The 13,561-nt window shown below is 36.4% G+C and overlaps 1 protein-coding gene across 1 annotated transcript in view; it reads right to left on the bottom strand.

Moving 5' to 3' along the window:
* Nucleotides 1-542: 542 nt before the first annotated feature.
* Hcn1 (hyperpolarization activated cyclic nucleotide gated potassium channel 1) overlaps nucleotides 543-13,561 on the bottom strand; it is a 350,116-nt gene continuing 337,097 nt past the window's right edge. The window contains exons 7-8 of the mRNA XM_005356829.3: nucleotides 5,619-5,783; nucleotides 543-3,577 (exon numbers count right to left, since the gene is read on the bottom strand). Of these exons, the coding sequence (XP_005356886.1) occupies nucleotides 2,673-3,577; nucleotides 5,619-5,783 (1,070 nt within the window). The 3' untranslated portion in view covers nucleotides 543-2,672. The remainder of the gene's footprint in view (nucleotides 3,578-5,618; nucleotides 5,784-13,561) is intronic.

Raw genomic sequence — 13,561 nt, 5'->3', positions numbered from 1 at the left:
AAATATTCATAATTTTAGTTTATTTTTGTTGGATTTATTAATAATCTTTATATATATTTATATGTATGGCTTTGAGCAAAGACAAAAGACATATTCTAACTCTTCCCTGGTCATACAATGGCAAGATTAGCATTTTCTTCATCTTCTCAGCAGCAAAAGATCAATAGTACAGTTCTTTCTGTACAGATTAAAACTCCAAACTTGAGCTTATATGTACAGAGAAAAAAAAAAGTCATGTTCACCTAGCACTGTTCCTTTATATTACAGGAATGTGAATCACTTTCTCCTTAATCTAAATATGTGTATATAAATACACATTCGTACATATGTATATTTAATTTACCCTGTACCATTTTGTTAGCTTAGCATATAAACCTTAGACTTCTTTCTCCATTCTAGTACAAAATGAATAAAAATTTTATGGTTCCACTGAATGATCATGCAGTTTAATCTTGGTGATGTTTCCATGGTGCTCAAAAAGTTTTATGTATAAAAAAATATATTACTAACAAACCCATTAATTCTGTCAAATGTAGGCCTTTAATAATTTAAAGGACTAGTGCATGATCTTAATATATTGATGCTAATCTTTATATTTTAATAAAATAGAGGAGTTTTGTACTGATACATAAATGGTCTTGTAACTTTCCCATAGATTCTAGGTAGGCTGAATGATCTCTTTGACATCATTCCCAACAGGCTGTCATTGGTCATCACCCTATCAGTAATGAATAACATTACATTGCCTAGCATTGTACATTGTTTCCACAGAAATTAGGATCTGTTAGCAATTAATCACAACAACTCTTTTTGGTTTTATAGGGGTTAGATCCATAAAAGGCATAACAGGCAAAAATGGATCCACTTTATAGCCATTGCTTCTGCTTTAGTTTCCGGTCCTCAAGTCTATCTAGAGGCCCTGTGCCATCAGAATGTGTAGATTTTAAGTTCTTAAGTGGACCATCCATGCCTGTGCTACTAAAGACCTCCACTTCAGGTCACACTCTTGAGTTATTTACAGAAGTCAGACATTAAAAATCCTTCCATTGTGGTCCAATCATCCTCCACATGTGTGGGATGCAGTAAGCCCACGTGCTCTCTAAGAGGCTGATGCTCACGGAAAGAATTAAGGAAACAAAGGAACAAACAAACAATGCTTACAGACAGATCAACTTCACCCCTGCTTCCTGTCGCCGCAGTCACACTATGTCCAGCACATTTGAAAGAACAAACCTCCTGTCTGTCTAAGGACTATGTTGGTTTCCACATGCCTTAAGATTTACTAACGGCTTAGTTACAATATACAGAGGGCAAATGTGCATTTCCAAACAGATGTGATGATATATTATATTTATTTCTTCACATTAATATCACAATAAACTACCAACTAACATGAAGACACAGAACATAGTTAACTCCAAACCAAGCTGTGATTTGCAAATAATTGTTTAAATGATAGTAACAGCGATAATATTAAATTAAAGTGAAAAACCTCACTTCTAGATTTAAGTCAGAGATCCAAGTCAGCCTTTTAAGAATTTTAAAAGACACAATTAAGGAATTGTCATATCCTCTAGAAGTGAGAAATACTGTAAGCCTTTTCTTACAATTACTGATTGGAATCTACTTTTTTTTTTTTTGTTGTTTTGCCCCCAAAAGCATGCCAGGACTAGTTTCAGATGCTTGATTATGTCAGTAAGGAAGAAAAGTAATAGTTTTTGGTGTAATACAAGCAATTTGTAGATCCAAGCATACAATTTTGCATAAAATATTATTGCAGGTTAAAATAATATTGTAGGTCTGAAGCAATTGCATTACAGTTGAACAATTGTCACAATTATTCGATTTTGTGAAATTTAAAACTCTTCAGTTTTGAAGTGAAGCCATAAAACTGAATTCTAAACAGTGAGTGACTTTTACCTCTACACAACACGGTAGTTACTTTTACTTGGGTTGGAAAGTTATTTACAACTAACGTCGACTGAGTCTTGGTAAAAGTCCAATAACACATGAGGACAATTACCTCCTCACCCTTCCTGCCGAATCAATGACCACGTTTGAGGTCAGAGAAAACCTTTGCAGTTTTGTCTCCTGTGGTGGCTGAGCATGTGGTGTGTGTTTGTTCACCTAACTCAAAATTGAAAGCACCAAAATACACTTTAGAGCTATAAACTGGGATTTGGTTATTTTCATCCTGCATAATCAATGATTTGGATGCAGAGGCACAGCTAATGAAAGAAAACATTGATTGGTGCTGCTTTGGAACTAATTGGAGTTTGCCTTTTTAAAACTCGAGTTTTGATGCCATCGACCCCAAGAACTCTTCATAAAAGAGAGGAATACACATATCAAAGGAATTAAGTAAAAGTACGTTAGAAATCAATGATCTTACAACAACGTGTTTAATCCTTTAATGGATTTAAACAAAGGAAGACATGTAACACTGAATGCTATACAAGTCTTTAGAACTTCTCTTGGGCATTTATATATAGTGATATATATTTAATTGTATATGTATATATGTTTTTCTTACATTTGCATGTAGGCCAGAGCTGTCTAAAATATCTTTTCAGAGTAGGCTATAGGGCTCTATCATGAGATAGAATAAAATAATATCTGGGAATATTCTGTTTCCTAGAGTATTTCTTTTCTGTTTTGACAATCAGCAAGAATCATAAATTTGAAGCAAAACGTGGTTTTTCTGTATCTGGGTCTGTGTTTAAGACTGAGGGAGATTCTCTCTGCACAGCTGCTGGTGGTGGGGGTGCCGGAGGCACTCCTCGGTTAGGGGGAATGGCTCCCGAGGACATCTGTCGGAACAAGGTGACACGTTGTGGCACTGTGCTCCTGCCCCCTGCCTGAAGGCCCGTGCTGTGGACAGCTGCCACGGGCTGAGGGATAGAGGCCAAGGACTCGCCCACAGTGGGATGAGGTCTGGAGATCATAGTGGACACCTCATGTGGCAGCGAGGGCTGCGAAGCCGAGAGGGGCCTGACTTCTCTGGTCAGGTTGGTGTTATGAAGTGCCTGCGTGCTCTTGTGCACTTCATTTTTCGGGGTGGAGCTCCCAGGTGTCTGTGGCTGTTGTTGCTGTTGCTGCTGTTGCTGGGGTGGTGGAGGCGGCGGCTGAGTCTGCGGTGCCTGAGACTGCTGTAGCTGCTGAGGTTGCTGCATGAGCGACAGCTGGGAGGCGGTGGGAGAGGCATAGTGGAAAGTTCGTGTGGCCAGGGGGCTCTGTACAGGAGGACTGCAGACTGCTGTGGTGTAGGAGCAGGGCGAGAGGATGGCCGAGGGTTGGGGCGTCTGTGTGCTGGGGCTGGGCGAGTGCAGGTTGCTGTGAGACAGGCTGGTCGCGGTATAGACGGGTGGAGACTGTGTCCTCATGCGGGAGGTTGGGGTGGTGGTTGACGATGTGCAGTTCAGGGCAGTCATCTGAGGGTAGTTGATCGGAGGGATAGCCTGGACCATCTCTCTGTCGTGTTTCACAATCTGCTTGAGGATTTCATTCTCCTGATTGTTGAAAACACCAGTGTTCAGATCCTTCTGGAACTTCTGAAGGAGAATGGAGTTTTTCTTGCCTATCAGCAAAGGAAAAATAGGCACTTAGACAGACTTAAAGGAACTAAAAATGCCACAAGAGATTGGCTACTCCAGGGTGATGTATGTCAGCGTTAGGACCCACAGGTTTAGAAGTCAAGAACTTAACCTGTCATCGCCAAACAGAAGTGAAACATCTGCCTCGTGAACAGTGTTGCATCTGCTTAGAACTAGGGAAATAGTAAAGACTAAAGATGGCAAAAGGAAAGATGCTTCCTAGAAGAAATGTACACGTTTAACAGGAGCGAAATTTGAGGAGTCGAACCATTATTTTAATTTCGAGTTGTGTCTACAAGGCGAGGCAATGGGAAATGAGTGGCCGCATTGGGACATTTGCTCTGGGACACACCCACACAGTCAACGAAAGGCTTTAGATAGAACCGTTTACGCAAGGGTCCAGATTGGGAAGCAGTTGTCTTCATCGCATTTAGGACATGGGAAGGTTAAGATTGTTGCTTAGAAGTCTGAGTTGGAGAGGGAAGAGGCTGCGAAAAAGGAAGGAACTCTGACTGTGAACCCTTGCTCCCGGTGACTAATTGACGTCCTTTGAATCATCTGGGTTCCCGTAGAAAGGCAATCCCTCAGATCAGACCCAGGTTGCTGAATCTGATACTGTTTTTGATATACATTTTCATAAAGAACTGTTAAGAGTTTTATCAGGGTCAAAAATACTAAGAAGTTAGTCTCTGTGTCTAACATGAACACTAACATAGCAAATTGAGGTTGTCTTCAAATACAGCTCTTAGGAATGTCTGCTTGTTGCATGGGTGCCATCTCCCCGGATGACTAAGCCCGGTGAATTAACAAAGTTATCCATATGAACTTCCGTTATGGTTGTTGTGCCCTGTGATACTGTCCACATAGTCCTTTTACTTCACCTCACCTCTTTTTGACCCTTAAAATCTTTCTCTCTGTGCTATATAAAGGGAAAGAGGAGTGGGAGGCTGTCATAAAAAAGGAAGACCTTACCTTTTTAAGAATGAAGATCTGGAGACACCTTTTCTTTACTTTTAACTTTCCCCAACTCCATCTGCTTCAGGAGTATTTATTCCCTCCTCCCTCTTCCCCCCTCTTCAACATACATGCATTGTGGACCAGATATTGCAAATATAATGGTGAGTTCAAGATGCTTTCTCCATTCATAAAGTTTCATAAAGCTTAGTATTTTTGAAGAACAGTTACTATAACAAAGGCAGTGCTGTGACATGGAATGTAGGAGACTATCTGAGACTAGATTAAGGCAATTCTTCCTGGTATGTGGAGAGAAGCAAGGAAAGGTTTCTACAGGGAAGAGTAGTTAACTGGATTATGAATCTAGGGCAGAACTACTCAAAGTAAGAGGGGAGGGAATGGTTACAAAAGGGTTAAAGCTTGAAGAAAGAACTCAAACTATCTTCTCAACATATTCCAGGAGAGCTAATGAATTTCACAGCAAGACAACGTGGTTCTACTTTGCTGGGAGAAGCTACGCAAATCTTTAGCATAACTAACAAGTTCTATTTAACATATTTTTGTTTTGTAGCACAAAGTATTTCACAACATTGATGTTTGCAATGTAAACATCTATGTAAGATACGTCCAGAAAAGGCTTATTCTGTTTGAGTCTGTATTACAAACATTTTGATGTTTCGGCTGAGACCAGTTTAATTGTGTAAGTTTTCAATTTTTCATGTAAGTATAAAATGTAAACCTGGCCCCTGAAGATAAAAAGAACATTATGGTAAAATTTAGAATGTAATAGAGACTCGTGGTATTGACTTTGAATACTATTTTAATGCTATCTGGAATTTGTACCAGTGCTTTTTACCTGATGATTCAAACTGAAGTTGGGCTATCAGATTGCATAGCTAGTGAAAACAGACATGAACAAATCAATCCAGGGCACTTAGAGGAGCAGAAACGACCTCAGGTCTTTCTAAACAGCTATTCTCTACACAGCTGTATGCTTTTTTCCCCACACAAATTAACAAGGGATCTATGCGTTAGAAATTGTGCTTGAGGAAAGGTGAAAGCTAAGAGTACCTATCCGATCGAGTCGGTCAATAGCCACTGTCTCAAAAGCTCTTCTCATCATTGGATATTCCTCCAAGACCTCATTGAAATTGTCCACCGAAAGGGAGTAAAGTCGGCAGTATGTATCTGCTCGAACACTGGCAGTGCGCCGGCCCTTGGTCAGCAGGCAAATCTCTGTAAAGAAAAGGGAGAATGACTTGATTGGTAAGGTTCTTTTCCAAGTTTTGAATGCCTCAAACAACTAAAAAAGCCTCATTTTAGTAGCCAATAATTAGAAGCATCCATTTTCTATTTATCAGGAAACTCATTTGGCTATTAAAACCATCCTATTACTAATTTTCATTTTTAAATTTTATTTTTGAGCTTACTACAATTACAATTATCCTTTGTCTTTCTTTCCTCCAAACCTTCCATATACCTCTCTCTATTCTCCTTCAAATTCTTGGCCTCTTTTTCACATTATACATGCATATTCCTAAAGATAGCCTGGTCAATCCTTATACTGTTCGTTGAACGTATGTTTTCGGGTCTTACCATCTGGCACTAGACTATGCCCACTCATAAAACTATAAATGTTTTAAAACAATGAAGGCCTTGACTTCAAATAGGAGAGAGTGTTTTCTACTCTAAAAATACAGGGAGGGTGGTTTATTTTGAAGAACATTAAGAAATCCATAATGGAATTGTGGGAAAAAAGTTATAATCAGAAGATGTTGTGAACTCTAGGGAGCAAGAAGCAGATAATATGCTATAGATAGGATCAAAAGTGTGTCTAATCACTGGTTCAGAAAGTTTATATTAAAAAAATAAAATCAGGACTGAGGTCCAGGTGAATATGTAACAGAATAGCTTAGTGTACTCTATGTATTCCTTTTGAGATTAGAATGAAGAAAAGAATATTTCAAATATACAAATGTAGCCTCCTAATTAAATATCACAGAAGAATTCACCACTAAAACTAATATCCTTAAAATATGGCAACTTCATGTTTCTAATTAGAATTTGCTAACTAACCTATAAGAGATTATTTTCAAAATTCTATAAATTAAGTAAAATTCTTGTAGGTTTTGCCTTTTTTAAAACTTGGAAGTCATTTCATTCTTTTTTTTCGTTTTGTATTTTTTTTTTCTTTTTGAGATGGTCCTTTTGATAAAGATACTTTTTGCCAACGCTAACCACCTCAATCCCTGGGACTCACTATGTAGATGCAAAGAAGTGACTGGTACAATTGTAATCTGACTTCTATCTACACATGTGCCGTGGCACATGCCCACCCATATGTATGCATACATACACAAACACAAAGAAATTAACAAGTACATACAAATATAATTAAACTTTTTATCACAAAGTTTCTGAAATAATATCTAGACTTTTCAGCTAAAGAATTTATTTGACACCTAAAGTTATGTAAATAGTGTGCAAGTCAATTGAGATTTACACTATTTTATGAGTTTTAGCTATTCATATGGATAAAATATCGAGATAGATGCCAAGATAGCAGAAAGGAAGACATGAACAAACTAGACATCATTCTCCTGCTTCTGCAGAAATCTGGAAGGAAACATCTGATGAATATGATGGCTAACTGTCAGGAAGAGTAACTTCCTATTGATCCAGCTATTCACATCAAAGCACTCGTGGTTTCTAAGAAAAACTTGTTTCTGTGTAGCATAAAAGGTTTTGGCCTGAGAATTTCAGATCCTTGATTGTAGTCTAGACTGATGACTTTTATTTGAGAAGATCTGAAAACAATACCTACATTGTTTGGACATTTTTGTAAACAGCTATGCTTAATTAAAATCTCTGGAGTTTGACTAGTATCAGATTTGTAGTACAGACTTTATTCTAACCTATAAGGTCTCATTAGCCTGTATACCTATATATCTACATGGTGCATAATAGTTGCTTTAATTTGTGTTGGTTGAATCAATGAACCGAAAAGCAACATAGCCTATGAGATGAAATTTAATTGAGTTTCAATCTATAAGGAAACTATGACACCAACTTCTGTTATTGATATTTGATAATACAATGAGTCCCATGATAGATATGACACATATTTGTTTAATAGACCTTTTCATGTACTGAGTTTAAAGCACACAAAATATCTTTCAGGCTTTTATTAGGTCTTAAAATAAAGAAAATTTACCAATGTTTTCTTAGCTATAGATATGTCCTATATCATCAGGAGAAAATTTAAGTTGCTTTGGAATGCTCAAGTTGATTCCATAAACAAGTTGAAATAAAGAGCCTAGAAATGAAACAGAATTCCTGATAAACCTGCTGTCTAACATGTACATTTATGAAAGAGTGTCCTCATATCTTATAGATCCTATTTATTTCTCTGACTGTCTACCTATCCTCTTTGTTCATTTTCTGAGAACCCAGCTACACATGACCTAAATGTAAACATTTAGGGGCCATGGAGTAGCTCAGTGGAAGGGGATTTATGGCATATGCAAGGCTCCAGCTCAATCTGCAGCTCCAAGGACCAAAGGAAGAACAGCATACATTTACCTAGTGATGAATCCATTCATCTGCAGAGTACATTGTAATATATTATAATTGTCCTTTCAAATAATGAGAGCTTGACATATTTAATGAGATAGGATTTTCCCAGAGTGCTCTACAGGGCAATTACAGAAGTGGCTAATAGGCCACTGAACTTGGCTAAGACGAGAACTGTCAGCAATTCGCCCTGTAACAGGCACATGAGAAAGCTGGTCTCAGCTTCAGCATCAGGAAGACTGCGGTTTGAGGGATTAGATGTGCCCTCGCATGCCATGTGAGCACTTTTAATAATCCTTTGGCTATGAGATGTATTATCTGCCCGATGCCATTTTTGCTGACATTCGTTAACCCCGATTCTAAACATTTAAGCCCACCTAGCATCCCTGTCACCTATAAAAGCAGTTATTTCCTGAGGTTCGGGAAAATTGCTCCAAGCAGTTTCCAACTCAGAAGGATTTCCCTGACCTCTCATGCAGTTTGACATCCCAGTGACACAGAGTTAATCGGGAACTCTTGACGGACTTTCTGAAGTCATGTGTTTAGCCTGAGGTCTAGAATTTATGTGAAAAATTAGACTCAGCCTGTAACTGAATTGAAAGTTGTTTCATTTCTTAAATGTCAATGTCTTAAAATAAGTAACTATCCATTAGCAGCAAAATGCAATTTTTTTTCAGATTGTTTTTTTTACCTTTCTAACCCAGTATCTCATATTAATATATGTCAGAAAAACACCATCACCTTTGGTTTTACTTTCATAGTTATTATATGTCTGGTCTTCCTATTAGTTAAACTAGAACTAACATTGTCTCCATATGGTATGACAATTAACATATGGATTTACCAATTTGCATATCAAGCTTGTCTTACAGCAGTATTTTGGAAGTTACGTAGTTTTGAAAAGAAATCTAAAGAAACATGGCTAGGACATAACATTAAATATCAGTTTTGTATTACTTTATATTCCAAATTTTATATTTCTAAAATGCAGACTAAACGTTATACATTTCTAACGGATTTTTTATTGATTTTTATTGCGCTCTACATTTTTCTAATATGGATATTATAAAGGAATGATTACATATTAAGAGACTTGTATCATGATAAATATTCAAATGACCCGGAATGCACAGTCTTGACACTTTCCAATATAGATTTGGTAATTTGAATGTGCATGGAGATGACCCAGCTTTTACAGCTACTGCTTTCCCTACTATGCTGTTGGCAGTTGTTTATGATCACTTAGGCCGTCTATAGCTACTCACTTGTCAAGTAAATCATAGCTCTCACCCTATATTCAACTGATTCATTTCCCTTACAAGATATAAGTGAGTCCTCTACCAGAGCAGTGTGTGCTCTGAACTGATGAGCCATTCATTGGCTCTATCTTCTAGAAGTCATGAGACTCTCATCTCATTCCAGTTGACCTCAAACATTCTGATGTGACATCATGCCCCTTTGCTGTTTATATGTATTTTTTCATTGGAGTTTGCGGTTTTCACCCCTTAGTTTCTTTCCTCTTCCTCTGCCAATTCGCATTGCTAACTTTTCATTCCACTGTGACTCTGTCAGCGGTCTAATGTCTATATAAATCACCTTTACATGGTATCATTCACAAACAGATATGAAATACATATATTACTAAACTTAGGAAGCTAAATACTAGATATTGAACTTAGAAATTCTTAGAGTATCCTTTGGTTAAATAAGAAACAGCTGTTGTCATTCTTCTGCTATCCAGTGTGAACATGCATGGATTTAAATTTTCAATGACCCTAAATGAAACAAATTATCAAAGATAAGGAGGGTATGATCACTGGCGTCTTACTTCTAATCATTTTTAAAATCCACCAGATCACTTGGGTCTTTTCCTTTTGGTTGTAAATCTGTCAAAACTCAACTCTTTAATAGTTAATCAAACACGCTGATATAAATTTCTTTAAAAAGCAGCCAGCTCTTGAAAAAGTCATCAAATGAATTCAACGCTTTGAGACCTCTAATGTGTTTTGTGAAGTGATTTCTTGTCATTTCTGTCTTCCATGTGTTGTCTAATATGCTTGCACAACATGGGACAAAAACATGACAATATTCCTTTCTGCTATAAAAGAAGATCCACTGCATTCTTATTAGACAAGTCTACTACAGAAAAAATATAATTTGACTCTCAAATATTTCACCCAACTCTCTCACATCATACTGACATACACACACTTTCCATTTATGTTTTCATGGCAATAAAAAATATCAATGTACACTTTCATGGTTTGTTTAATATAATAATAAACGATCAACTCAAATTTCTAGAGAGTTTTCCTATTTTAATAATGAAAGCCATAATCTGGATACCTCATTAAAAAGCATGTAAGGATTTTCTATTATAGAAGAAACCTAAATTCTGCATTTTCCCAAGTTCCAAGGCATTGTCAGGATTAGGTTTTCAAGAAAATAAATAATTGTAGTTATCAGGTTTACATCTGGAACTAGGCTCCTTATTTGAAAAAATTGGATGAAATAAATAAAATGAATATAAAGTAAAGGATGATAATTGTAACCACTTCTCTATTACTACTAGTATTTTGAAGCTACAAGAAATACATAATGAGGAAGTTACACCAATCTTTCCAGCATTAGAAATTCAAGCATTATGTTTTAAAAAGTTTTAAAAAAATCATTCCAAAGGTAAATTTCCTTCTAGTTACTTCATATGGCTTTAAATGGTACATAATTAGTTAAAACAGAGAAAGGTTTTGTTTGCCTAGACTAACATGAAGGGTCTTAGACCAGCTTTGGAGCAGGTAGAGAGACTATATTCCATAGCCCATGGGGAAGAAGAAGTCAATAAAGAAAACAGAAGTTAGAAGATAGCAGTAGGACGCAGTAATCTTGAGTACAGGTTCATTAAAGGAGGGGCCATAAACAATATAAGAATATAGGATCATTTTACTTTCGCTTGATATAAAACACAATTCTCTAAAAATGAAAAATTTTATCTTCACCTATAATGTTATAGCGGGGTTTTTAAAGAATGAGTCTATATGTAAAATACTGTTTTTAGGAGATGAAAAACATCTTGCTTTACATGAAAAATCACTCAGCTCATCTTTCTCTGATAGGATATATTTATTGATATTTGGTTTGCAAAATAAACTGAAAGGGAGGATTTTAGCAATCGAGATAAAGATATGTAAAGAAGTTTTGATAAATTTAGAAATAATTGACAGGGATTTGCCGGAGCAAAAACCACTGCACTGATGCTCAGGAGCAAAATTTTGCGAGTTGCTATGAAATGAGGCTGCAACTGAACTTGACAGGTAATAGTGAACCCATGGATTTGAGACTAAACATAAAAGAAAAACATCAACTCTCCTCTGAGTGAAGATATAATAATCAAAGCTTTGGTATCCAGAGATATCTTTAGCTCATGAAACCTCTCCTTACATGAATCTAGTTTCTCCTATTGAAAGGTCCACCAGAAGAGGGGTTTTCCTGTGTGTGCACAGAAAGCCAGTTCAAATGAGTGTATACAAGTTCAGTGACCCAACTAGAGAACCCTTCCTAGTAGGTTTTCATTAGACAAAGATGAATAAAGAAGCCAGCCCTTCCTTTTTGTAGAAAAAGACTAAAAATCCAACTGTGCATGAGTTATTGGTGCCCCCTCCAGTCCTGGTTCCTGGGTCACTAGAATCACTGTTGCTGAAGCCAGTTGACTGACTACAAACTCTGCCTCTAAAATTCTTATGGTGCTTTATCTCCTCTGCACACCTACTTGTGTTTTCCATAGCACAAACTCTGAACGTAACCCCAAGCTATCTCCCAGAATATGCCTATCAGGCCTATTTTACATGTAACTAATTTTGGAAATGTATATTTATACATCCTTTTGGTAAGCAGATTTCACCTTTTCCTATTTCCTATTGACCTATTCCTTTTGATAGGTCATAATGAGATCTTTGACTACCTGTGTGGGGAACCAGAGAGATGTCATGGTCTGAGTAGAAAAATCAATATTCATTTGTCGCTGTCACTCCCAGCTGACAATCTCTCTGAAAGCTATCATAAAAAGTTACTGTGTGAATAAATCTTCCCAACTAAGAGGACACCTATACTCACAAATTGATCTTGAAGAATCTAAGATTCTGTTGATATCTTTCCAGTTCAGAAAGCATCATTCTATATGACAACTAATCAACAAAATTAAGGTAATAACTGTAATCATATAAATGACATAAATTTATTTATTTTATTTTTGTATATAGACTTAAATATGCATTGGCAATAAGAATCCGCACCATTGTCTAGTTACTTTGGTTAGTGGTACATAAAACGAAGAAGTCAAGAAGGATGATGACTCTGGGTAGGCATCAGATATCATTTTCCATGTTTGATGATTCATGCTGGTATTGTCTTCAGTAATAGGGCCTTACTGTCAGTTTGTGAAAAGAAAGTGGCAGTCTTGGCTAAAGCCTGAGTTTGGAGGTTTCCGTGGGATCTCTTTGACAAACAACTCAATTATATGTATATTTTTCTCTGGCTACATCTATTTACTGATGACTTTTATGATTTCATTTTTAACAGCTGAGTAATATTCCATTGAATAAATGTACCATATTTTTATTATACGTGTTTCTGTTGATGGATATCTAGGTGGTTCCTAATTTCTGAACATGGATGAGTAACTATGTAATAGTATGTTGAGTCTTTTGGATATATACCCAAGATTATTACAGCTGGATCTTGAGGTAAATATATTCGCAGCTTCTTAAAGAACTGCAACATGGCTTTTCACAGTGGGTATACAATTTAGTATGCCCATCAGTAATTAATTGATGAGTATCTCTCTTACCCACATTCTCACCTAGCAATGGATGGCCAACCCAAAACAAGTTCAAAGGTGTTTTTGGAGACATTTCTTAAATTGACTATTGTTTTGTTTGGTCATTATTTACTTTACTGTTTTTTTTTTGCTTGTATATTGTGGTTTTGATTTTGGTATTTATAAATTTTGTGCATGTGTGTGCATGTATATGTGTGTGTTTATGTACGTATTTGGTTTTGTGTGCTCTTTTCCATGTTTTTAGTTTGTTAGTTTGTTTGCTTTGTTTAACTCTTATTTTTCATTTGTCTATTTCTTTTCTTCAGAGAAAGGGAAAAAATGTATGGAATTAAAAGTGTGAAGAAGTTAGGAAGATCTGTGGTGAGAGGGAAAACCATGGTCAAAATATATTATATTCTTGATAAACATGTAATAAACAACTAAAAAAGAAATGCAAGCATTAAAATGATGATGATGATGAGTCAATGAACTTTGTGGAATACTTTGTTTACTTAATCTAAAATAAATGAAATTTGAAAAAAAGATAATTCTGAGAAAGATGTTAGACTAGCAGCCCTACAGTTAAGTACTAACACCGAATTTCTGCACACATTTTCTTTTAAATTAA

The sequence above is a fragment of the Microtus ochrogaster genome, chromosome 19 (assembly GCF_000317375.1).
Source record: "Microtus ochrogaster isolate Prairie Vole_2 chromosome 19, MicOch1.0, whole genome shotgun sequence".
NCBI classification, from domain to species: Eukaryota; Metazoa; Chordata; class Mammalia; order Rodentia; family Cricetidae; genus Microtus; species Microtus ochrogaster.
Note: the sequence above shows the minus strand (reverse complement) of the source record. Positions and strands in the feature narration are given on the sequence as shown.